We start from the raw sequence: 24,970 nt of genomic DNA on the forward strand, positions 1-24,970 counted from the left end.
TCCTGCGACTGTCTGAACGTCCGGGTGAAGTGTACAAGAAATGGATGGCCTGAGTCTGTGCAGTGGAAAGTGATCCTCCCTATGTACGTATCCACGGTGAATTCATATCTGCCAACACACACACACACACATGCACACACACTCATACATATTGACAGGGTTCAAAGGTTAACAAGCATTATACTGGAGGTCAACACGGGAGATGGTTGGAGGGATTACTGTTACTATAACACCCATCCATCTGTGTCTATCACTAAGGCAAATAATGACTGTCCTCTTACTTCGCACATGGTCACGTCAGATGGACGCAATGAAGTGACATGATTACTACGCACTAACAGTGACAGCACTGTCATTACACATGGCCATAAAGGCACAGAAGGCACAGGTACAATTTCTAGGGAGGATGTAGGTTTCAGAGGATACCGACTATCGACGCGTTGTCTCAGCACGGACTGCAGCATGCCGGCCAATTTTACAAATTGCAATCAAGTCTCTGCTGTGTTGCGATACCACACTGCAGTTCTATCGCAAAATTTTGATTTCTTTCGCAGCCTGAACGGTTGGCTCTTTATACGTTTTGCTCAGGTCGGAATATATAAGTTTTATTGCTCTTATGCCTTCTTGCAGTGCATTTATATGCTGCAGTGAAATCAGCATCCAAACATTCTGCTGCAGCTTTATGACTTCCATCACCACCGCCCCCCCCCCCCCCCCCCCGTGTTTGGCTCTGCGTTACGTTGTCACAAAGAAAAATATATTTATCTGATTTTTCCCCACCACTTCATTCTAGCATGCACCATCCTGTCAACCCCTGCGTCCATCATCAGACCCACCTCCCTTACATCACATCGCATCAACGACTGCGATGTGTGAACATGTATATGTATTTTTATTTCGCAACCCAGTGCTTCATTTCCCAAATGGCGTAACCTCCATGAATGATAAACATGCTTAGACAGAGAAATGAAAACGTGTAGGATTTACAGGAGGTACATTGAAGTAATGGTCACACCCAGGAGGCTCCTGTCATATATTTTTCTCTTCTCTTTGACCTTACCTTTTTGATTTCTGTGGTCCAAAAATAGGAAGAAAGAAAAATAAACTCTTTTATTTTTTTTAATTCAATTTAGCCCCTTATTTCATTTGTATTATTCTTCATCCCAATAACTTTTACTATCTTTGCTGTATGCCCTAGGTTACAAACAATATGCATTCACAAAGGACTGTGTCATAAAACCCATCCCATCACAGCACCCACGAGACATCCCATGCCGTTGACCCTGCGCTTTACCTTCAATCCTTCTCATCACAGGAGAAGCCCTGCGAGATCCAGGGAACAGCTGTGTAAAAGCCCCATATCCTGCCCCAGAGACCCAGTATGACTCCTCTGGCCGGGCCTGATATGCATAAATGATGGACATTATCCCAAAAGTCGGGGGCCACATCAAGCAGGTCACATCAACCTCTACTCCATGTCTGAAGAGTGCCCCATATGCATTTCCATAATGATGGTGCAGACATGTAGACCTAATCATGCTTCAGAGTAATGGCTTCAGGTGAAGGGGTTATGGTCACGTGAAAAAGACTGTGGAGGCTCATTCTTTATAAAAAAAAAAAAAAAAAAGAAATAGCACACGTACGTATGACACAGAGAGTACAATTATGTATGCATGCACACATGCTTATGCATGAACAGCACTGACACATGTGAGTTCACAAGTCAATTTTCATATACATGACTGCACACACACACACACACACACACACACACACACACACACACACACACACACACACACACACACACACACACACACACAAGCACGCACGTACGCACGCACACATTAACATTCAAAATATAATCTGAAATATGGCCCACATCCATAATTAATTGTGCACAGCCTGATGCGATGCAACAGTACCATCTTCTGACACGATATGTAACTGCAGGACTGCAGCATATTGATCCAGTGTGAACAAGTGGCAACGCTCTCTTTCTTTCCCCCCCGTTAATCAATCTGATAGTAACCGACTGATTCATCGGGATCACTAAACTCTTTCATCTAATCCTTTGAACACGTCAATAACACAAGGGCATGCATTCGTGTCTCTGTTCAAACCTTTGAGCTGACTAAAGGCCCACCCACATGCACAACAGGCTGTTTTCAGGTTGTTTTTTTTGTTTTTTTCACAATATAAAGAAAAAAACAGGCCTCTTTGATACAGCATGTGCTGTTCATCTACTGCTCTCTCTGTTTCACCCTTTGCCTTGGTCATTTTATCTTCTTTTGATCCTCACAAATTCCTCCGTGATCCAATTATTTTTCTCTGCTCATCACATAATCATTTCCCATCCCTCCCTCTGACATGTATTTTCCCACCCTTGGTGTTTCTCGATCTCTGTCTGTCTCCTCATTCCTCCCCCAGGCATCTCCCTCCGCCTCTCTGCTTCTGTCTGACGTCATAGCAACCGCAGTGTAAGATTCAGGGCTTGCTTGACAGTGCAAATCATTCTATCAAAAATTACACAGACAGCCAGGCCGGTGAACAAGCAGAGGAGGTGGGGATGGGGGGTGTGGGGGGAGAGGTGGCAGAAAGATGCTGATCCCCACCCACATTGATGTGGCGTGTTGGCTCAATGCACCATTTGGGCTATTTGGCTGGTAAGCTGTGGGCAAGGTCGGTGGCTTCAGCGTCTTTAATGATGTGACTCACTCTGGCATGGTGCAGCAGACAGAGCGTGCGAGCAGCACAAGAGGGTTGGAAACAGAATAGTGTCATCCTGATGTGTCAGCAGACAGAGGCAAAAACAAAAGGGTATTGGAGAAAAGAAACTGGTGAGAAGACAAAAAAAGGACACGCTAACTTTTTCACAGTACAGAGAAAACAAGAGGCGTGTTCCTGGAACAGATGATGAACCTTAATGTAAATGTAATGTGTGACAGCGGAGTGGGGGCATTTGAAATAGTGTGATTTGCATACTTAGAGGCTAAACAACATGCGCTTCCATGTATAGCGACACACACATAGATTTACACAAACAAGAAATTGGTCTCTCACAGTGCAACATTTATAGCCCCAGCATCAAAACAATGCCTCCTGAATGAATGTTCTTTAAGAATATCTGCCTCTAACTAACTAACAAACTAACTGACTAACTGACTAACTTAAAAGCTAATAAATTAAAAATAAATGATTATTGTAAGATCATTATTTACCAGACTTGTCATGTACACCCACAGTATGTTTTCTAGATGTGGTAGGCATGGTGTTTAAGATCCAGTACAAATTCTTTGTTAAAAAAACAAACAAACAAACAAACAAAAACAAAAAAACACAATTTGAAATTAAATGACAGCATTCTGTTAACATTTTAAAACACTTTTCAAAGGTGCAGAAACACAGACCTTGAACACCCATGCTGTGTGATATTAATACAAATATTAACATAAACTTTAACTGAACAGAATTTTTGAGAGAATACTGTCAGGAAGAAAAGCAACTGAGACCCAAATATCTGACAGGAGCTGCAGCAAATGTTCAATTCAAAAATGAATCAAGAAATAAAAACATGATTATTTTAAAATTGCCTTTTCGGCGGCTCCTCCCCACAGCAAATGCACAGCATTTCTTTATTTCCTATTTTATTTTTTTTTATTGTTGGCTTTTCCTGCAACAACCAGGATCTTAACCTATAGTTTTCTCATACGTAACTGGTGAGCACTGTCACTTCATAGGTTTCTGGTTCGTGAGATGCAAACGATATATCCATCCATCCATCTTCTATAATGCTTTTATCCTGTGGAGGGTCACGGCCTCCCAGCTAACAATGTGCGAAGGCAGGGTGCGCCCTGGACAGGTTGCCAAGTCCATCACAGGACAAACACAGAGAGACAGCCAGCCACACACACTCACATTCGTGAGCAATCCATGGCCAATTAACCCACATACACATGGGAAGAACATGAAACTCCACACAGGAAGGCCGGGCTAGTATTTGAACCCACAACTTGTCGATGTGACACGAGAGCGTGCCACTGTGCTCCAAACAATATATCAAATTTATATTTAATCATAAATAGAAATGGACACTCATAAGATTTATCTACATATCTTATATACAGTTTAATCCAATTTAGGGTTGTGGATATGCACATAAAGGGAGAACATGGAAACTCAAGAAGGGAGGTCCCGGCTTCGCAACCAAACTCAAAATGTTCTTATTATGACAGCAGAAAACCCCCAAAACATGTGTTACATGGCTATTTTTTTATTTTTGTGCTTTGTTTTCCTTCAAGCTGCTCTTTTGGATCTACTTGTTCTTTGACAGGTGTCAAAACAAACAGATACGAGCAGCTGTTGTCGACAGTGCGTGTGGTTTGCTCTCACAGTGGGATTAGTGCTGATCTCTGAGCTGGGATGAATGAGGTGGCAGAGAGGAGAACATGAATGAATGGAACAAACGGGGTCTGTACGTCGTGAGCCTGCGTCATCCCTGCCTCTGCGGAAGGATACAGTGTTTTATTTCCACCGAGAAGAGTAGTTCCGGGATTTGGAACTACTTGTCAGGATGGAAGCGGAAACAAGGGAAAAACCTCACAGGGGCGTAAGAATACTACGGAGCTACACGTCGGCACTAGCAGGTGCACCGTTAAGGGGAATCACAATTGTGATGCGAATCATGGCATAACGAATGGTTTTCCTCCTCCAGCGACACCAATTCGCGTCTTCCACAAGCTGCCACCTTGGAATGATGTAAAGGTAGGTGACGCGGCGACGCTCGGTCACACTTTGCACGTAACAACGAGCAGAAAGCTACATGTAGCACGTATGGCTAACAGCTGACAAGTGACAACATGGACGCTGCATTGGTCTCTTAGACGTTTTCGTCAAGTTTTTAAGAATATTACAGCTGTGACTTTTGTCAATTTCATGTAAATGCAATGGACTGAATGTGCTGCCACCGAAGATTTAAGGCGATATTTCACTTAAACCTGCACCTGACGTCAGCTGTTGTTTGACGTAACGTTTATATAGCTACGCGTCGGCTATGTTATCCAGACACACGTCAGTAAAGTGCCCCCCCCCCCCGGGTTTGTTTACATCACTAATGTGTTTTCTAGTAGGTATACATCATGTCAATTCCATCAAACAATTGCTTTTATTAAAAAAATTGAAAAAATAGAAAAGAAATCACTCATATAATAAAGGCTGCAGTCTGAATCAAAATACAGTTATACAATTCGACTTAAAGTACCTTGCTATGCAATTAGTGAAGTATTTCTGCTGTTTATTACAGTCGATCATCACTTGTTGCTGCATGCACAGCTCTGTTCCACGTCATATATAGAAGACAGCATTGTTGGCACTGCATCTCCTTTCCTCCGCAGAACGATGGCTCTACTTTTACAACCCTTCCCGGGATAAAGAGGGGGTTCCCACCACATTCATATTTCCCTGTTGTTGAGGAAGTGACATCCCTGTTCATCACAGTGACACATGCCTTGAATGTGTGAATGGGTAGATGTGACTGTGTATGTGTGTCAGAGAGAGAAGGAGCGAGACGGAAAAGCCCTGTCTGCCAACAGGAACGAGAGGCTGTCATTATTCAGCCGAGGCTAATGCAGCAGGTTGCAGGAGAGTGAAGCTCCGACATGCATGTTTGTGTAGGCAGGCGCATTAATGAGAGGGGGACATGAGTCACCAAAACCGTGGTTGCTGTGAGGAATAACTGGGGGAGGTGTATGGGGAGGGGAGATTAACAGGGCAGCACAAACTCCTTCATCCGATTGAATGAAGAATACTTTTGCTGTGTACACACTGTTGCGTCATCGGTGCAACAGGATGTTGCTTTTTCTCGCAGAGGGGTGTTAACCAGTGTGTGTAAACATAGGTGAGCAGAACTACTATGACTACTTGAGAGATTTTGTCCCAACATTGTCACACCAAATATCATCTTTGCTTTCTTGTCCATCGTTAGCCAGTTATTGCTTAGGTTTTATTTCACACTTAAAAGTTTATATGCTGTTTAAATAATTGTGGTTGTGCTGCGATTTGAGATTGTTTGAATTAGGTCTCCAAGAACAAAAGAAACATCTTGTGGCACTTTTTCCTTTTCACAGTGAATGACCCAACAATCATGCATGAACAGAGGTGGTGGCAGCTTTCTGCTGCTCTACTTGCAATCAGAGATTAGTGCATACGAAAAGACGGAGTACAGCAAACAAACGGTTTGACATTAGATCGCTTGGTAGATCGATTTGATCGGATGCAGGTCACAAATATTTAGTTTCACTGTCTGGGAGAAAGGGGAGAGCAGAGACTCCAGGAGATGGACAAAACGTTAGTGACATGAAATGGCAATAACCAGAAGAAGTTTGCAGTTAAATTACTGTTGAGAATAGTCGCTCATCAGCTGACAAGCATTTTGTCAAGGAACCTCAAAATTTCACCATGGGCTAGAGCAATGTCAAAAGACTTCTCACCTCTCTTTGTTCTGGCATTATTGTATTTGTGGTAACGTGTGTCTGATGAAGCTACTGATCACTATTATTGACATTTTTGAGTTGCCAATAGATGGCCAAACTCCAGAGCAATGTCCAACTTTAGTAACAAAGGGTAAATGGATCTTATCAAATTGTAAACAAACGGTCCATTTTTATGCTTAGTGTCTCCTTTGAACAGGTCATACACCCACATGTGACTCTGGAAATAAGGTTTCAAATTAAGACTGTTTGAGTTCATTACGTGATTTAAATGGTTCTGCTCTTTTATTGGGGGCGGGCTCTTCCTGTTTTAGCAGATTTTGCAGTTGGATTATCAATATGTGCAACAGTTTGCAGGTGGGGCTCTGTGATGTTGGTTTCCTTGGCAGGTGATTAAACTGTTAATGTTCTTGTAAGGGAGTAGCGGTGAAATCCCCATGCTCCCCCGAGCTACACACACAGCTACCCTAAAAGCATTTGGCCATCCTCCAGACCTCAAATTGATTTCTCATCTCTCTTAAGTCCTAAATCCTCCTTCAGATGCTGCAAGCCTGCTGGTAGAATGAATCATTTTGGCTCATGCTGGTGAGCCTCGTTTGCTGGTTCTGCTTGTCACACTGTCGTGGTTTGTGTGTGTTTAGCTTGCGTGTGCTTGGCTTGTTTATATTACAAATAGTGTCGGTACTGAATGTGTTATTTTATGGAGGAACGTCCTACCTGTTTCACGTGTTATGATGTTTGTGGTTTTTTTGTTTGTTTTTTGATGAGAACGGCTGTACAGTGATTCCAGTCTTGCAGTGAGAAGAGCGAACATTACTACTTCGCTCTATTTACTGACCCTACTACTAATCAAGTAATGCCATTCTAAGAGAATTACATATGCATACCGCAAACAAACATGATTACATTTTCATAGAGGAAAAAAAAATGTGAGACGACTATCAGAAGACTTTGAAGTGGAATTCCAAACTCGGAACAAAGGCTCCACTCATCTTTCTGAGAGCGTTTGTTAACTGTGCCCCGAGACGCACGCGCTAAAAATGAGTCAAGACACACACACACACACACACACACACACACACACACACACACACACACACACACACACACACACACACACACACACACACACACACACACTTAAGATAAATGGCTTGTTGAAAGTACAGCGGTCATATGATCATGAGAAGAGCCGAGCAGAATTGTTTTTGTTTCCTCCATTAAATTGTGCAGAACCTTTTGGATCTGTTAAGTTGTGTTGGAGCGAGAAACATTTCATCATTCCAGTTGTTGGACTTTAGACTGGATGTCTTTTCTTCATTGAAAAGCCGTTTTGGGACTAACAATGTTTAGAGAGCTGGGTAAGCAGTTTTAGACGAGAACATATTGATATTAACTTGGACTCTGTGAGTCAAAATGAGAAAATATTAGACACTAGGACCATTATTCATGTTTGTGTTGACGTATCAGTGATGCACGTGGAAACGTCTAACCTTTAAGTATATAACTCAGGACATAGTTTGTGTGAGTGTTACATGCAGAAACTTGTACAGTTCTGGTTAAGAGGTTGTTTACATTAGTAAAACGACTTTAAAAGCTCATAATTGATCAAATAATTTAGTTTATATCCCATTTTTTTCTGTGGATACTGTTTTTAGTTGTGTAAATATTTTATCTTTTGGAAATATTGCACATTTATTTCACATATGCAAATTACAGATCTATTAACAAATGGACTGAATCAGTTTTAGCATTGAAAATTCACTGCATTATTCTACATGAGCAAAGTCCTCCATTCTTTTTTCATTGCCAAATAATTTGAGGTGTTTTGCATCCCGACATTTACAGACGGAAACACTGATCACTTTAAGGTTTGGAATTTAATCTTCTCATTGGAAAAATCCTTGGATTGATCGACAACATGTTTTCTCCCTCCTGTTTTTTTCCACAGTGGCTATCAGCTGAGGTGTTTTCTTCCCCCCCCCCCCCCCCCCCCCCGAGCCGCTCAGTCTCTCTGTATTGAAGCCGTCCACTCTGCTCTTAACAGAATGTCAGGTCTGGATCTGCATTTCGTTTTTTTTTCCTCGTGAGTCTTTTAGTTCAAATTATCCTGTGCTTCCTGTTTTTAATATGGCTATTTCTCTGTTTCAGGGACCTACACTCCAGCCCCCGGTGGGCCGTTCTCTGCTCTCACCCCCAGCATGTGGCCCCAGGACATTTTGGCCAAGTATCATCATGTGAGAACAACTCTACGTGTTTTGAGAGCTTTTTTTTTTGTTGTTTTTTGTGGCGGAGAAAAAGGATGTTGCCTCCTAAGAGCAGAAAATAAGATCGCAAATGTTTACGTATCTGTGTGGTTTGATATACTATAAGAAAGGTGGGAGCACAACAAGACTGCTCCTTTTTTTTTTTCAGAGTTGTTGTTTTGTAGCAGATCTAGAACTCCAGCAGGATTCTTTGTCAGGAGATTTATGTGATGAGATGAGCATGAACAACAGGCATTTTTCTTCTTGTCTCCACAGAAGGAGCCCTCTGAGCAGCCTGAGCAACAGTATGATGAGTTTGGCTTCAGAATTGACTTCGAGGGTATTTCATTTACTCCTTCTCACTCACTCGCTCAAACACGGTTTCTGTCTGCAGCTGGTTTGATTTCCTGGACATTAATCAGGAAAACTAAAAGTCTGTTACCTTTGTGATTAGTTCCTCATTCTGGTTAGACCTTTGTTAGAATTGTTATGCTGAGTTTCATCTTTTTTTAATGTCTCTGCAAAACTCTTTAATGTATCGTTCTGCAATTGAAGAGGTTTTAAAATCCTATTTGATGTTTCCCAAAAAACAAAAAGATGAACCCTGCTAAGCTTGATCCGTTACTCTCTCTTCACTCAGAGGGAGAAGAACCCAAGTCCTGGCTGGGCAGCGAGGGCTCACCGCAGCGCGAAGACCCCCAGCAACGGCTGCGGTGGCAAGCCCACCTGGAGTTCACCCACAACCACACCGTGGGTGACTTGACCTGGGAGTTCATCGATCCAGTCCTGGCACGCTCCGAGCGTCTGCGGTCCCTGGTGCTCGGCGGAATACCCCACAGCATGAGACCACAGGTAGGCACACCTGACCCACAGCGGAACCGCGGAACCCGCGTAAAGAGTGTTTGTAAGACTTTTTGAATTGAGCGAAAAAGATGAGAACCTGATGAGCTGTACTGTTCCGTCTGTTAGCTGTGGATGCGTCTGTCTGGAGCTTTACAGAAGAAGAGGACTTCTGAAATCTCCTACAGAGAAATCATCAAGAACAGCTCTAATGATGACACCATCACAGCTAAACAGGTAAAACCACCAGCTCTCTGCATGTTTTTGTAGCATGTATGAAGACTCATACAGCTGTAATACTACACGTATAAAGAAGTCTCCAATTGTTAAAAGTTTTAGTTCACATAGATAAACTTCATCAGATATTAGACTGTAGATATTAATGTGCTTACCTCACTGTGTTACAAAATGATTTCTTCACCTCTTGCTCTCTTTTTGTGTACGCTTAATAACTGAAGTCATGGTGAGTTTTGAAACTCTGTTCCTCAGATTGAGAAGGATCTTCTGCGGACGATGCCCACAAATGCATGCTTTAATACCATGACCAGCGTTGGCGTGCCGAGGCTGAGACGGGTCCTAAGAGGCCTTGCATGGCTTTACCCCGACATTGGGTATTGTCAGGGCACTGGCATGGTGAGCACATGACACAAATGTTTCCATAATCCTGATGCCACACTTCACACTTTCCTTTTGACAGTCTCTCTTTTTTTTTTTTTTCTTTTCTTTTCTTTTCCACTCCCAAATCCCTGTCACCCAGGTGGTGTCCTGTCTGCTGCTCTTTCTTGAGGAGGAAGATGCTTTATGGATGATGTGTGCTCTGATCGAAGACCTCCTTCCTCCATCTTATTTCTCCTCCACTCTGCTGGGCGTCCAAACCGACCAAAGAGTTCTCCGTCAGCTCATTGTCCAGTACCTGCCAGCCCTCGACCGTCTCCTTCAGGAGCACGACATCGGTGTGTGGCGCATGAGGTCTAATGAATGATTAAAAGCTCAGTGGTCCATATATGATCTAACACACTCCTTCTTTTAAAAACCCAGAGTTGTCGCTGATCACACTGCACTGGTTCTTGACGTCGTTCGCCAGTGTGGTGGACATCCGCCTGCTCCTCAGGATTTGGGATCTGCTCTTTTATCAAGGCTCTCTGGTGCTCTTCCAGATGACTCTGGGAATGCTCAAGATTAAGGTAGCTGCTCTCCACCAAGTTCAATAGCTTGATGTTGTTCACAAAACTGTTTTCAAAGCATCTTAACTATTCAAATTCAAGTCACCAAGAATGATATATTCTTGCTATTTCCTGCTGGTCACATATTGTCTCTTGATTATGACTTCATGCCTGCAGGAGGAGGAGCTTGTGGCTTCAGAGAATTCGGCATCTATTTTTAATACTCTGTCAGACTTGCCAAGCCAGCTGAGGGACGGGCTTGAAGTTCTCGGGGAGGCGATGAGATTAGCTGGGACATTGTCCCAGGAAACTCTGGAGGCCCACCGACGCAAGCACCTCGCCTACATCCTGAACGAGCAGGCGCAGCTCAACAACGGAAACAATGCAACCCTCAATACGAATCTCAACAAAGTGAGGTCATATTTTGTAAAGTTATAATAAAAACCATTAAAGCAGCAAATGGATTTATCTCAATACTTGCACATGTTCAGGTGGTGAGGAGACAGTCCCTGCGCAGAAAATCCACACTGAGCTCCCTGCTCTTCGGGGAGGACGAGGCCGAGGCTCTGAAATCGAAGAACATTAAGCAGACAGAGTTGGTGGCGGCCCTGCGAGAGGCCATAGCTCGTACTGCAGAGCATTTCCACTGTTTAGACCCACGGCACTCCAGCACCGTGAGTCCAGCGCGGGAAAGAAAGCGCACTTTAACTCGCTTGCACACCAGTCGAAATTCTGTCATCATACAGTCGATGTTGTAATGTTTTCTCATTTTACTTCGAATCGTATCTGCATTTCTTTCAACCCGGTTTCCTCCGTCCTTTTGTAGGATCTGACTCCTGACTACTCCATGGAGAGCCACCAGAGAGATCATGAAAACTTCCTCGTTGTGTCTCGCACCCGACGGAGACGAGCGAAGGCTCTGCTGGATTTTGAGCGGCATGATGATGATGAGTTGGGCTTCAGAAAGAACGACATCATCACCGTGAGTCCCGATAGACTCTCGCGCGCACACATACCCCCCCACACACTGAAATGAGAATGATGAATAATGGGGGTTTTAATGTGTTTTTGGATCTTAGATCATCTCCCAGAAAGATGAACACTGTTGGGTTGGCGAGCTAAATGGCCTCAGAGGTTTGTACTTTTATCGACGCTGACCGACTATTGCAAACTAAATAACGAGTCTGTCCAACGCCGCTAATTGCGATCGCCGTTTTTCAGGTTGGTTTCCTGCGAAGTTTGTGGAGATTTTGGATGAGCGAAGCAAAGAGGTAAAAACATGAATATATTCTTCAAATAGTTTCAGATTAGTGTTCTCCCTCAGCAGATGTCCTTCAGAGTATTTGTCATGTACTTTTCGGCAGTCCTCGTCTTTTAGTCACATCTCTCCTCCAGTGTTGTGAATATGATGTCATGCTTGTGCCCTCGACATTGAACGCCGGGTTGGTGTCTCGTGTCCAGTACTCACTAGCAGGTGACGACTCGGTGACCGAGGCGGTGACAGACCTGGCCAGGGGCACTCTGTGTCCAGCTCTGAAAGCCATCTTTCAGCACGGACTTAAAAAACCTTCCATACTTGGAGGGCCCTGTCACCCTTGGTTATTCATCGAGGAGGTAAGACAGACTTTGGTTAATTCAATGTGACACTGTATTTCACACCGTTTGTATCAAATTTAGCATCTCTCTATGGTTTTTTTGTTGGTTTTTACCTCCAGGCTGCGAGTAGAGAGGTGGAGAGGGACTTCAACTCTGTCTATTCCAGACTGGTGTTGTGTAAAACGTACAGGTAAAGCTCCCGCGTCGGATGTATTTTTTTGTTTTGTCAAACTTTCTGTGCACATAAATATTTAATAAGGTGCGTTCACGGACATTTATGTCAAGCTTGTATTTGAAAAATGTAAAACATTTGACAAGTCGTTGTCTTCGGCTCTGACCAGGTTAGATGAAGATGGGAAAGTACTAACACCTGAGGAGTTGCTGTACAGAGTGAGTATAAATGTCCTCATAAAGACACATAAACGGACTTGATGTCATGAGTACAGTCAGCAAAGAGGGCTCCTCTGTAAAGCATTAGAGCAAAGACTTACTAAGCAGTACCTGAGCGCCCCCTATCTACTCCTCCCAGGCGGTGCAGTCCGTCAACATGAGCCACGATTCAGCACACGCTCAGATGGACGTCAAGTTTAGATCTCTCATCTGTGTCGGCCTGAAGTGAGTTATTTACCCAACCGATGACCACAATGCTCCCTCCGTCCATGTCGGTAAAACCTTCAGTCTGCTCCAAATAACCTTCAAACCCTTTGGCTCCCGTCGCTTCTCTTCAGCGAGCAGGTCCTGCACCTGTGGCTGGAGGTGTTGTGTTCCAGCATCACCGCCGTAGAGAAGTGGTACCAGCCGTGGTCTTTCCTTCGTAGTCCTGGATGGGTGCAGATCAAATGCGAGCTCAGGTAAAGAAGGAGCATGAGGAGAAACCTCCTGTTCTGTCTTTATGACGACTACTGTAGTACGGGTTAAAAGATACAGAATATTTATAGGTACCCATATCGGTGATTTCACACAGTTGACTAATCAATAAAAGTTTAATATTTCTTTCAGTAATTCATGTTGTGCCAATTCAGAAAAATACTCAGCTTGTTTATTAGAACTGCATGAGTGTTTTTGTTTGTGATTATTACAGTGACACTGTTTGATTAAGCTAAAGGCAGCGCTATAATATGATTTAATCGTGCTTACTACACCCTGGTCTTTTACTCGCATGACGACTTAATACAAACTACTGAGGAATGTTACTGTGTAGGTAAAAAGAAAAACGAAATAGTATATTCATTTATTACTAAAGATGATCTAACAAGTAAACAAAGGCTCATTTTTGTTTTGTCTCACCAGGGTTCTTTCAAAGTTTGCCTTCAGTCTCTCCCAGGATTGCGAGCTACCTGACAAGAAAGAGGTGAGCCAAGGGAACTGTCACCCCGTCCCTATGAAAAGCAGTAGTAAGCAAGTCGTACACATGAAAAATGTTCTGTCAGAAAGGAGGAAAAAGAAGAAAAAAAAATGGACTTTGTGCTTTTTCAGAAGTCCGCCCTGGTGAAAGCAGAAGTTATGGATGTGCTGGTTCAGCATCACCTCTTTAGTTGGGATCTTTAGGTAAAGTGTCACTTCTGTAGAGTAGACATTAGTTAGACTACTTCTCTGTTGGGTTTGATGCTTGATTTACATTGTGGCGACATTTCAAATCCGGACACTCCGACAATATTCAGAAAGGTCGTGCAGAGTTGTTTTCACTCGCCGCGGTGGGGGCGGGGCTGCTGGGAATGCGTCCAATCAGCATGGACAGCAGGGTCCGATCACCGTTTACCTCCCAGCGTAGGTCGGGGGTCACGCTGTGACTGGCGGCTGTATCAACAGTGGACGCAGTAAAGCCAACTCAGCTCTTTCAATTCATTAAAACGCCACCGCAATGCCCCGCCACCTCTGTCGATAGAAACACAGGAGGTCGTGGTGGAAGTGAACCGGCGAGGTGCAGAGATGAGGGAGCCTCTGGAGGATTTGTCGGCATGTTTCAAAACTCACTTAAACAAAACCTGGTCATTTGATATCAAACAATACTGAAGCTGCTTTGATGCTGTGGCCTATCGTTTCATTATGACAACATTTTTAAAAAAAAACTTTTGAGTTAGAAGTTTGAAACTTGTGGAGCTTCTGTCTGCGATGTGATTTAAAAATGTTCTGCCTTTCGTTCCCAGGAGAAGGAGCAGAAGCCGCTGAAAGAGGGAGTGCAGGACATGCTGGTGAAACATCATCTCTTCAGTTGGGACATTGATGGCTAACCTGCAGCCACACTCCAAAAAAAAAAATGGCTGAAATCTCCCGTCCTGTGTGTCTCTATATATTCAGTGACCCTCACGTTTTTTTTTTGTTTTTTTTGACTAACAGACTCGATTACACTTCAGACTCTTAACAAGCCTGGACACAGGCCTTGTTAACATCATTCAACTTTGACCAACAGTAACAAAACCAAGCAAGTGGACTATATTTTTATGGGCTGAAGCATGTGTGCAATTTCTTTTCTTTTTTTTCTTTTTAACTCATGATAGACCATTTCGCAACAAGGTAAAAAAAAAAAAAGAAATATCCAAACACATGAAAGAATGTGTTCAGACAGGATGGATTCTTATCTCTTGTCATAGTTCATGGAGTGCATGTTCTGTGTAGGTGAGACAGTCGATGCATCCCCATGAGAATTTTTTTTATTCAAACACCTAAATGAAGCTGTCGTATTTCTTGGGAGGAAAGTGCTGCTTACGTCGATGTTCTGAATTCCTGAATGAAACCTTTTCAGTGAGGAGAAATGTTGCACTCGCCGAGCAAAGCCTTCTCTTGACTGTGATACCAAACTCTGGATTTGTGTGCTACTTCAACAGTGGTAGTGAGCAGTCGGATCTTGTATGATATAATGTACATGAACCAGATGTTTTTTTTTTTTTTTTGTGTTACATGAATACATGTTACAGAATTCTATATATATGCTACACTTTGTAATGTTTTTTTTTTGTGTGCAAGGTAAACCAACATGGCAGATTTTTCCCGACTGGTTTTGAGTCCATGAACACTACACTCAGTTTCAGTTTGTGTTACATTTTGTACAGGTTACTTTATAAACCCCTGCACTTTTCATTCCTAACCGATGGCTATTTTTGTTGTATTGATTCCTGCTCTGCAAATTAGACTAACTGTAAGTCCACTTTTTATGTACTTGGAAAAGGTTGACGTGACTTTCCTACGAGATGAAACACAACCAACCAGGATTCTGGGTTTACTGAATCGTATCTGTGGCGTCCTGCGTGAATCACATCGATAGTCAAGTGCAGACAATCCTAAAACGGGAGGGATTCTGGTATTTTCCGAACGATACTCCAGCAACTCTTCCATCCTCTGTACATAAAAGGACTTGCAGCATATTGAAGAAGAAGTGAGCACGATAAAGCTGAATTGAAACCCCTTCTCTTTGTTGAATTCCTTCACGTTTATTAGGAGACTTTTAAATGTACAGATTGAGCTGCACTCTTGGAACGAATGAGTCAAAGGTGTTTATTGGTATTTCCTGTGGCAAAGTGTTTAAAATGTCACAACATGACAACAGCAACAGGCCATAACACGTCGGGTATTAAGAGTTACAACTAGCACTGCCAGTACTGCATGACGCGGAATCATGAGCAGCAGCGGAAGTTTTCAGATAACATATTTTTGTAAATGGACTGGCGATGGAGGCATGATGGATACTACTGACTCTAAGAGAGCGGGCGAGATAAGCTGGAGAGATTTTAAGACCATCCAAGTGTTTCTTGCATGAATGCCAAATAAATAAGTGACGATTAGAAAAAGGCGACAGCTTATATTTCCCATATATTTAGAATTTTAAAACCACCTTGTGCCCTCTGCTACATTCATGTGTGATTTGCATACATTTTTATACATCTTTCCAATCAGCACAACTAACAGCTAATTTACATATGCGGTATAAATAGTACAACTGTGGGTCATTGCAAATACACAGGGAATGCACGGGGGGGGGGGGGGGTTCACATATAGCTGCTCATGTCGACGCTCGACTCGTTTTGGGTTTAGACCCCCCTCACAGGTTTCACAAACGCGCATATAATATGGTTAGAATCAAATAAATCATCTTCCTGAGAGAGGCTGACCTCGCAAACCGGGCTCGTTTACGTCGCCCAAACCATTCGAATATCGTAAAGGCAGCGGACATTAAATGACATACCAGGCGTCTGCTTTCAGTTTGACACATTCCCCTCTCCTCTGTTCCCTTTACAATAAAAACTACACGACCTTCGTGGAGAAAAGGCAAGGAGAAGTAAGACTGTGGAGTGTCTCGCTCCGAACGTCTGTATCCTTTATGTTTTGTGGAATGAAGACACTTGGTGGAGAGAACAGGAGGTGGTGATGGTGGTATGTGTGTTGGGGTGGGGTGGGGGGGATTGCATGAGAGTAGGAGAGCGATTCAGCAGCCTCCCGTCCCTGAAGACGGAGGCGCCGCTGTGGAGTTGCTGTTCTGGCCTTTTCCTTTGTGCCTCTGGCCGCCTCTTCTCCGTCCACCACCTCCAGACTTTGGCTGCGAGACAAAAACGACACAAAGGCTCAGTGAGACATCGGATAATGTCAGGCCAGCATTAGCAACACAAATCCATCAAACTTTTATTTGTGTCGCATCTTCCGTCCATTTAGATGTACCTTACTATTATCTATATCATCTTTGACTTCTGTAGGTAATTTGACCAATTTTTTTCCCCATGGATTTTTGACACTGTACTTTTATCTATATCAGTACTTTTAACCTGACTGATTTCAGTGATTTCATCATCGTATCTGTTTTGCCTTCTTTAGCTGTTCTTAGCCTGGAGATGACATGATTTTGTAAAAACAGTGTGATAGTAACTCAGATACAAATGAGAGGAAAATGTATATTTATAAATAATATTGCGAAAGCTTCAGGGAGCCGCAACAGAGGAGCTGAAGGGCCACGTGGCTCCAGAGCTGCAGGTTGCAGGCCCCTGCTCTAAAACATGCATGTCGAACACTCGGGGGCTAAAATCGGCCCACAAGAGGCTCATCTGGCCAAACTACCAAGGAAATTGTAAAAATATCAGAACATTGAATTTTAAACAACGCTGAGACATCAGCGTTGGGCTGAACGCGGCCTCTGAACTCTCTAAAACATGCGTTTAACCTGGAAGTGTTTGCACGGAGAAGAACACGCAAACTCCACACACTCCGCATTTATCTATGCACATTCACACACACTTTTAGGCCCCGTTTACACGACAACGTTGCATGTGACAACACCTAATCCGGAAATTAAAAAAGGAGTTTGTTTACACTGCAGCAGCGGACACACAGACATCAGTGTAGTTAGTATGCCGGGCCACTGGGGGCACTGTTGCTTGATTTTGTAATGAAACCACACAGACATGTGTGCAGAGAACAATAAGCTATAAACTGAAGAAAATGGAGAGCACCTGACATCCGTATGGACTGATGACTCATTGGATACTATGAGGGGTGAGTCTCAACTATAAAACTACTGATATGGACGATAAAACTAGAATACGGACTGCGAGTCGTACCACTACGGGTTGGCCATGTTTGTTTACAAGTGCATGAGCAGAAGGAAGGGAAGGGGAGGGGGACAGATATGTGCAAGCGCAGTAAGAGCCCTCCGTAGCCTCCGGCAGTCTCTGCAGGAGGGAATCGTGACTGTGAAAGAATCTTTCCACCTTGGGGGCCGGGTTAAAAACTTTGCTGATACAGTAGATCAGCACTCTGGTGTCGTGTAAACGGACCCCCCCCCCCCCCCCAAAAGTGAAGCAAGTTTTGCGGTTACAAGCAATCTATCAAGCAAATTGTTGGAAAAATATCCCAAGAATCCCGCAGGTCGGGTAAAGAATCATGCTGCACAGCCAAACACAACCGACACCTCGTACCTTGTTCTCTTTGCTGCCCTCCTTTATTTGAGGGTCCTCATCTCCCTCCCCCTTTTGGAAGGCAGCCACGTGAGCAGCGGAGAGGGAGAGAGCGTAAAGAAGTGATGTGGCATGGCAAAGTTAGTGCGTAAAGCGGAAAGATTTGTTTTAGTAAGAAGTTGCTGAGAGTGAAGGCCGGTGGAAGTAAACAAATCACAAGAAACACGGGAGCCGCACCAGACCACACCGTCTGTATAATATTTGCGGACTGTCGCATCCTTTTCGTTGACTCACCGGTTGTGTCGTGTTTGCGCCCGCTGACTGCGCTATCGTTGCTATCGTAGCGGCGTCGTCGCCGGCCGCCGTGGCGCCGTCCTCTTTTCGCAGCGGGGCCTTTTTTGTGGACTGCATTTTGATTTGCGCAGGTTTGGAGTTTGACGGCATGTTGTTGGTGGACTGCAGCAGCTGAAAACAATCCGGGTTCATATGTGAACGTCAAAAGCAAAGTTTGAAATGTTTTTTTTTTTTTAACATTCCTCACTTTTTTTTTTTTTTTTTTTTTTTACAGCCTTGTCACATTAGCTCTCCTCTGGCTTTTGTCCATTCCACTCATTTCTGCTACCTTGGTGATGGTCCCCACAGCTTTGGTGCGCCCCTCCCTGAACACCAGCCGCTGGTCGCAGTGCAGGTACTCGGGGGTCTTGATGAAGCGGAAGTGGACTGAAGCCTTGTCGCCTGTTCGTAGACAGTCTCTGTTCATGGACAGGATGGTGGCCGTCTGCCGTATGCTGCCACAGTGGACTGAGCGTCACCAAAACGGTAACAAAAGAGACGAGGAGCACAATGAATTCAGGCCCACTTTGCTCGCAATGTGTGACTCACTGAAATATGCACAAGAGTTATTGCGTAACGGTGAGAAAGCCGTCGTTGAATCTCTCTCGAGGGAATAATACTGGATGATCGTTTTATCGTCAAGACTTTTTGTTCACTGTGATTTAGAAAACGCTGCATTTAAAAACGTATCTTTAGCGAAAAGCTGCAGTTGAAAAACAGCAGGAAGAGGATTGTTTTCACCCAGGCTATGTACAGAACATTTGTGCTCTTCAATCCAATTAGAACGGCCCGATCCTATCGACATTAAGATCTTGTTTATGATCTGATCAGAATCCATGTGAACTGCTCTTTGGGTTGCTTCCTGCTTCCGTTTGTTACATAACGTCACCAGGTGGCACACACGTCTCACACAGACTTGTGAGAGAAAGGAATTAATGCTGCCATTAAAGATAATACGTACGGTAACTTTAGGATGGCTGATGGATGTAAAGTTCACAACAGTGACTTGTTTGAGTCCATGATAAGATCTAAGACAAATCTTTCTACAAAGATCTCAGTCAGACAGTTATTATCAATGAAACACACCCATCGCCTGGTATCTTGGAGATATTGTCGTGGGATGGTGCAGCACCAGGATCTCAGCCTCGAATTCCCAGGTTGCCTGTGGGCTTAGCCTCGGGGACACCATCACCATGCCTTTCCGTATCGATGAGCGCTTGATCTTTAGAGAGAGTACAGCAGATTTTACACACGGTTGTACAACCATAAAATTACTCTTGAAACAACACAGTAACTGCAGGCGTGTCCCGATCTGTTTGCACAGTGCGCTGCAGTGGATTCGGTCCCTCTTTTCACCTTTTTGAGAGCGAAGGAGGCAGTCTGACCGCCTCGGACTTCCTTCACAGGCATCCTCTTGCGGTGAATAGATTTGACAGCGATTTGGATGAAGCTCCCGAGAGGATCCGGGCCCAGAAGCATGATGTCGTTTAGTCGAATGAGTCCTCGTAATGTCGTCCCAGACACTACAGTTCCGACTCCCTGCAACATGACGAAAACAGAACCAGTAGTTTAAAGTTGAGGAGATTAAATAGGTTTTTGTTGTTGTTGTTGTTCTTTTTTTGTGGGAGGAGTTTGCTAGTGTTCTGAGTACCGGGACAGAGTAGGTGTCGTCTATCTGAAACTCGGCAGGCTGATCGTCTCGGTACGACGTCCTGGACGAGAGCAGGTTGAGAAACATCTTGAGCAGGTCCATGTTCTCTCCAGTCACATTGGAGATCTGGAAGATGGGGCACATCCTGTCGGGGGAGAGGCAGCCTACATTTAACACCCAAAGTATTGTGGCGCCGAATCGTTCCGAAGACAAACTCATTACCTCTCTGAGCTGAAGTTGGAGGCTGTGACGATGACGTCGTCCTTGTTCTGGACCAGGACGGGAATCTTCCTACAGCCTGGAGACTTCAGTAGTCTCTGAAGCAGCTTCAAGGTCTCTGTTGGGAAATAAAGCAGAACTAAACTGTTACCATGGCAACGTCAGATGGCTTCTCAAGCTCAAGGAAGTAAAAGAAAAGGAGCTGACCTTGTAAGATATTGGCTGGACACATGTCTATCTTAGTCACCACGACAAACACCGGCACATTGAGAGCTAAAGCCAAGCCCAGGTGCTCTTTGGTCATCCCTACGATGCCCGCGTTACTGCCCACCTGGAAGATGAGGAAGAGAGACAGCACACCATAAAACCCAGGTAGTAAATCCAAAGTTTAAATATTTGACTCCACATGATTAAAATCTTTTTATGGAGGTGGATATCCGGGCTACAAATGCACACACACACACATGCACACACACATAGACACAGACACACACACAGTCTTCCTCTTTCTGACCATGAGCATGCAGAAGTCTGGGAGGTGTCCGGTCATCCCGAACACGGTGGTCTTCAGGTATTTCTCGTGGCCGGCCAAGTCGATGAAGGTGATGACCTTGGAGGATTTCTCACAGATTTTGGTCCAGTCCAGGCTTCCTCCATGACTGTCGGGTTTGTTTACCACCTGTGCACAGAAAAGCGCCTCGCCGTAAATATATTTGTAGGATTAGAAGATGTAATCAAACATATTACGTCTACTAGATTTGAGTCTTTTAGGTGTTTCTGCCTTTTTGGCAGTGATATGATTAAAGGTATAACCTCTTCCTTTTATCAACAAGTGCTGCTGAAAATCTGGAGTTTTGTACTGGATTGTGATATTCACAAAAATGCAAGACTCTTAATCGCAATGAATATTATATTTGAATTGGCTCATATTATTCAAAATGATGAAGATTTGTCTTCATTAAACATAATCACTCCAGTGAATAATGATGTTTCTGGCAACAAACTTCTCTTGTCAACTAAATGAAAACCTTAATTCGTCGACTCGTCTAAACGTTAACAAAACAGTTCACTATTAGCACATATTTCACAGTAATATCAGAAGTAGAAAGTAACATTGTTGCAGTACTTTAGTAGAATTTGTTACAGCTGCTGCCCTCAGCAGGTTCCCCTCGTCTTGTGTTCAACTGTTGTCAGCTGTGTGAGGACATTTGACAGGCTGCCGTGGGCGAAAAACAAACGTCCCTGGCTGAAGAAGAAAGTTTACGAGACAAAACAGACAGCTGATTGGTGCGGCCATTGACCCGTGTGACAACTGGTCAGTGTCAGAGACTGATAGGCTGCTTTTTTAAACCCGCCAGAAACCACAGACCTTCAGAAGGCGGGAAATGAGCAGAGGGTGCGTGTGGCTTGTTTGGGGAGGCATTCATTAGCTCGGTGCATAAGGAATGAAGGGGACTGGAAATTTTTTTTTAGCATGTTTTATGTAAAGAAGTCTTCTGCGTTACAACTGTCTTTCACATTTTTCTATTGTAGAACTACGCCATACAAACTTCTCAAGCTATTCTACCATCACAGTGATTTGCTTAAAATTGTATGGACCACCATAATTGAAAGCCACTCGTCTTGCAGCTGCATGGCCGCCATGATTTTGCCCCTCACCTGACCCTCCTGGTCAAAGCCCAGGATGTCGTTGCCCACGCTGCTGGTCCTGCCGCTCTCCATCTCGTGCTTGTGTCTGAAAAGCTTCTGGCGAGCGAAGCCTCTGCCGTTGTCCAGCTCACCGTGTGTCAAAACGCCCAGGAGAGTACTCTTACCGGCATCCACGTTCCCCACCACGGCAACCCTGCGGGACAAAAGGAGAGATGAACACGTCACATTATGTGCAAACAAAAAGAGAACACAATGAAAAATAGGGCTTTGCTATAAATCCATGGTTTATATGTATAAAGTACTGAGTTGTAATGAGAGAGAATTTAATGCGTGATTGTAACACGGGTTTGTGATTCCTCACCTGACTTCCAGGAAGTCCAGCTCACCCACTCGCCGCCGAATGAGAAAGTCCCGTACCAAGCCGGCAGCCTCGCTGCGCTCTCGCAGTGGGATGAGGTCAGCGTCCAGCTGCTCACACATTGAGCGCACAGTGGCCACCGAGGCCTCCATATCTTTCTCATCCAGACCCCAGTCGCCACCATCTACCGAAGGGCAGAGAGAAACAGAAAGGAGAATCGTTACAAAGTGCACCGCCGCAGAGTGCCTGAACAAGAGATAACAGCGGGGGGATGGAAGGGCGAGAAACATTCATGCTTATTTATGTGTGTAGTGCAGGGCGGAAGAAAAAGTCGTGTGTCTCGTACCTGAGCCCATCCCAACCACGTAGATGGTCTCTCCACATCCCTCCTCCATCCTGTCCCGAAGCTGTCGAAGTAATGAGTCATACTGCTCGCCATTCGGGCTGACAAGGGCCAGCTAAAGGGAATATGGGAGATAAAGACTGACCGTCATTAAGACCGTCGCACTCCCGATTGTTCTCAGATTCCTGTTTAATCCGAAGAAACCTGAGCTGCTTCCAGAGACAGTCTGGGAGTGCTGTGTTTGGTTGAGGGGGGATTACATCAGGTGCGGTGAAAAGAAGATCGAGTATGACTCACTCCTTAAATGCTTCTCATTAAACGCAGCGAGCTCACACGTTCAGATGCTTAGAAAAAGTGGAACCAGGAGGGAGTTGAAAAAGCTGCTCTTCAAACGCAAACACAGTTGGCTCGCTTCTCACAGTGTAACTCAAGGTTACACAGCAATGTAGCGCTTTCCTCTCCGCTGATAAAAACACCAAAAAGAAACTATGCCGGTTAGAAAAAGAAATGTTTCAGGGTGTTTGGTAAGTTAAAATTAGGACACCAATTTCAATTTAAACATGTACAACACTATAACCTATTTTCAAATAATTCAACAAAAATAGTTACTTACTAAAGTTACTCCTACCTTCACATTGTCCAGTTGCCTTTTCTATACACGTGGAGTGATCGCTAATCTTCTCTTTCATGACAGAAATTAAAACTAAAAGGTGTTTTTGATGAAAAACTGATCACCTCTGCTGCCATCACTTTTACAGTTTGATGTTGATGTGCTAAAACACATAGTTTATAAGGTTTATTACTTGTTACTACATTGCATAACAGAAGTTGAGGGACATAATTTATTGAATTCCCCCCTGATGCAACCCGGTGTAATGTGTTGATGGCATAGAAACAGCATTGTTCTGTGTAATTTGACCCCACTGCACACAAGCTGTCACTCACATGCAAATACTCAACATTACGTCATGTCACAACTCCTCCTAATTTGATGGCTTTAACCACTAAATATGAATTTACAGTCGGTCAGGGGATGTTTACAGCCCGATGCTGCTGCACATGGGTTAAGTTGCTGGTTCTAGTCCAACACAACAAACAGACCGCCACAACTTCTTGTAATTTGTCAACCTGTGTGTTTGGGAAATTGGTGCAAACGCCAAGCGTCAAGGCAACGCCAGTGGGTTTTATTTTTGCCTTGCATTTGCACCTCGATCATCTCCATATGTCCTTGTGGAGAGATGTGCAGAGGGAGCATATGGCGCAATGTGCGGAACTGATGTTAGCGCTGGCCCGAGCAGGAGCTACAAATAGCATTAGCCACCGCTAACGCGGATATATTATTTGAAACACACACAAAAAACGGTCGTGTGCTGCATTTGTTTCTAATCACACGAAAAACAAATAAAGCGATACACGCTGCTCAGTAATTACATGGTTATAAGTGTGTAACGTACGTATGTTTTCATTCATTCATCCGCAGCTAGCCGGGCCTAGCTGTTACCTTGCTGGTAAAGTCAATCCCGCGGGCCTCGGGCTCGCCGTTCATCAGGTCCCCGTCCTCGAAGCACTCATCTCCGGCGTCGTCCCCGTATCCTCCCCGGTCGGGAGCGAATATGCTCTCGGGGACTAAAGCGTCCGCCAGGGCCATCGAAGCCGGGCTTATACCCAGCTCGTGAGCCGCTATCGATGCCATTTTTTAACGTCAACTTTGAAGTGACACAATTCAGACAGTCTCGGTTGTTGTGATGACGGCTGGCAGGCAACCCCACACACACACACACACGCGCGCGCGCGCACACTAACACACACACACACGCTCACACCCACTAACCAGCGGCTCTCAGGTTCACCGGCGCTTTAGAACAATATTTCCTTCCTCCGACAAAGAACTAAACCTCAACAAGACAACATGTCACTTAAATGTATTTGGTCACTCTGCGCCCAAAGCCATTTAATCATAAAACCTCCAGCACCTGATGAATATTAAACAGAAAGGCGTCTGTTTTGACTCGTTGTGTGCCAATAGTGTCGCAGGCATCAAGTTTACGGGAGCTGCGGGCCAATGGCGACGAGGGGGACTTTCTCATGATTACAGGTGCTCCGTCCCTCAGCAGGGCCTCCACCCTCATGTTGTAACACCATGCAACTCCTCCAAACTACTGTTGATGCAACAACAACAAGTACAGCTGTAATATTCTGTTCAA

The 24,970-nt window shown here is 44.3% G+C and overlaps 2 protein-coding genes across 5 annotated transcripts; one reads left to right on the plus strand and one right to left on the minus strand.

The window, feature by feature from the left end:
- The first annotated feature begins 4,600 nt into the window (after positions 1-4,600).
- On the plus strand, positions 4,601-15,890 carry sgsm3 (small G protein signaling modulator 3). 3 transcript variants are annotated; one of them, XM_080488692.1, is made up of 22 exons: positions 4,602-4,764; positions 8,440-8,543; positions 8,640-8,725; positions 9,011-9,074; positions 9,375-9,586; positions 9,704-9,811; positions 10,064-10,207; positions 10,332-10,527; positions 10,613-10,758; positions 10,915-11,148; positions 11,229-11,411; positions 11,564-11,719; positions 11,817-11,871; positions 11,959-12,008; positions 12,199-12,351; positions 12,453-12,523; positions 12,675-12,723; positions 12,863-12,948; positions 13,062-13,184; positions 13,624-13,684; positions 13,810-13,881; positions 14,481-15,737. In XM_080488692.1, the coding sequence occupies exons 2-21, from the start codon at positions 8,537-8,539 to the stop codon at positions 13,879-13,881; spliced, it is 2,256 nt and encodes a 751-aa protein (XP_080344818.1). In that variant the 5' UTR covers positions 4,602-4,764; positions 8,440-8,536; the 3' UTR covers positions 14,481-15,737. The 3 variants fall into 3 exon arrangements, with proteins under 3 accessions (XP_080344817.1, XP_080344818.1, XP_080344816.1); XM_080488690.1 differs by having other exon boundaries at positions 13,624-13,727; positions 14,481-15,736; XM_080488691.1 differs by lacking the exon at positions 13,810-13,881 and having other exon boundaries at positions 4,601-4,764; positions 14,481-15,890.
- gtpbp1 (GTP binding protein 1) lies at positions 15,744-24,784 on the minus strand. Of its 2 annotated transcripts, XM_080488693.1 has the most exons (14): positions 24,268-24,782; positions 22,770-22,881; positions 22,427-22,607; positions 22,075-22,258; positions 20,930-21,094; positions 20,623-20,746; positions 20,419-20,533; positions 20,197-20,341; positions 19,902-20,084; positions 19,632-19,767; positions 18,835-19,013; positions 18,507-18,677; positions 18,234-18,284; positions 15,748-16,864 (listed from the first exon to the last, which is right to left on the minus strand). In XM_080488693.1, the coding sequence occupies exons 1-14, from the start codon at positions 24,457-24,459 to the stop codon at positions 16,754-16,756; spliced, it is 2,049 nt and encodes a 682-aa protein (XP_080344819.1). In that variant the 5' UTR covers positions 24,460-24,782; the 3' UTR covers positions 15,748-16,753. The 2 variants fall into 2 exon arrangements, with proteins under 2 accessions (XP_080344820.1, XP_080344819.1); XM_080488694.1 differs by lacking the exon at positions 18,234-18,284 and having other exon boundaries at positions 15,744-16,864; positions 24,268-24,784.
- Between the last annotated feature and the right edge of the window lie 186 nt (positions 24,785-24,970).

This window comes from Lipophrys pholis, assembly GCF_963383615.2.
Source record: "Lipophrys pholis genome assembly, chromosome: 19".
In the NCBI taxonomy this organism is placed as follows: domain Eukaryota; kingdom Metazoa; phylum Chordata; class Actinopteri; order Blenniiformes; family Blenniidae; genus Lipophrys; species Lipophrys pholis.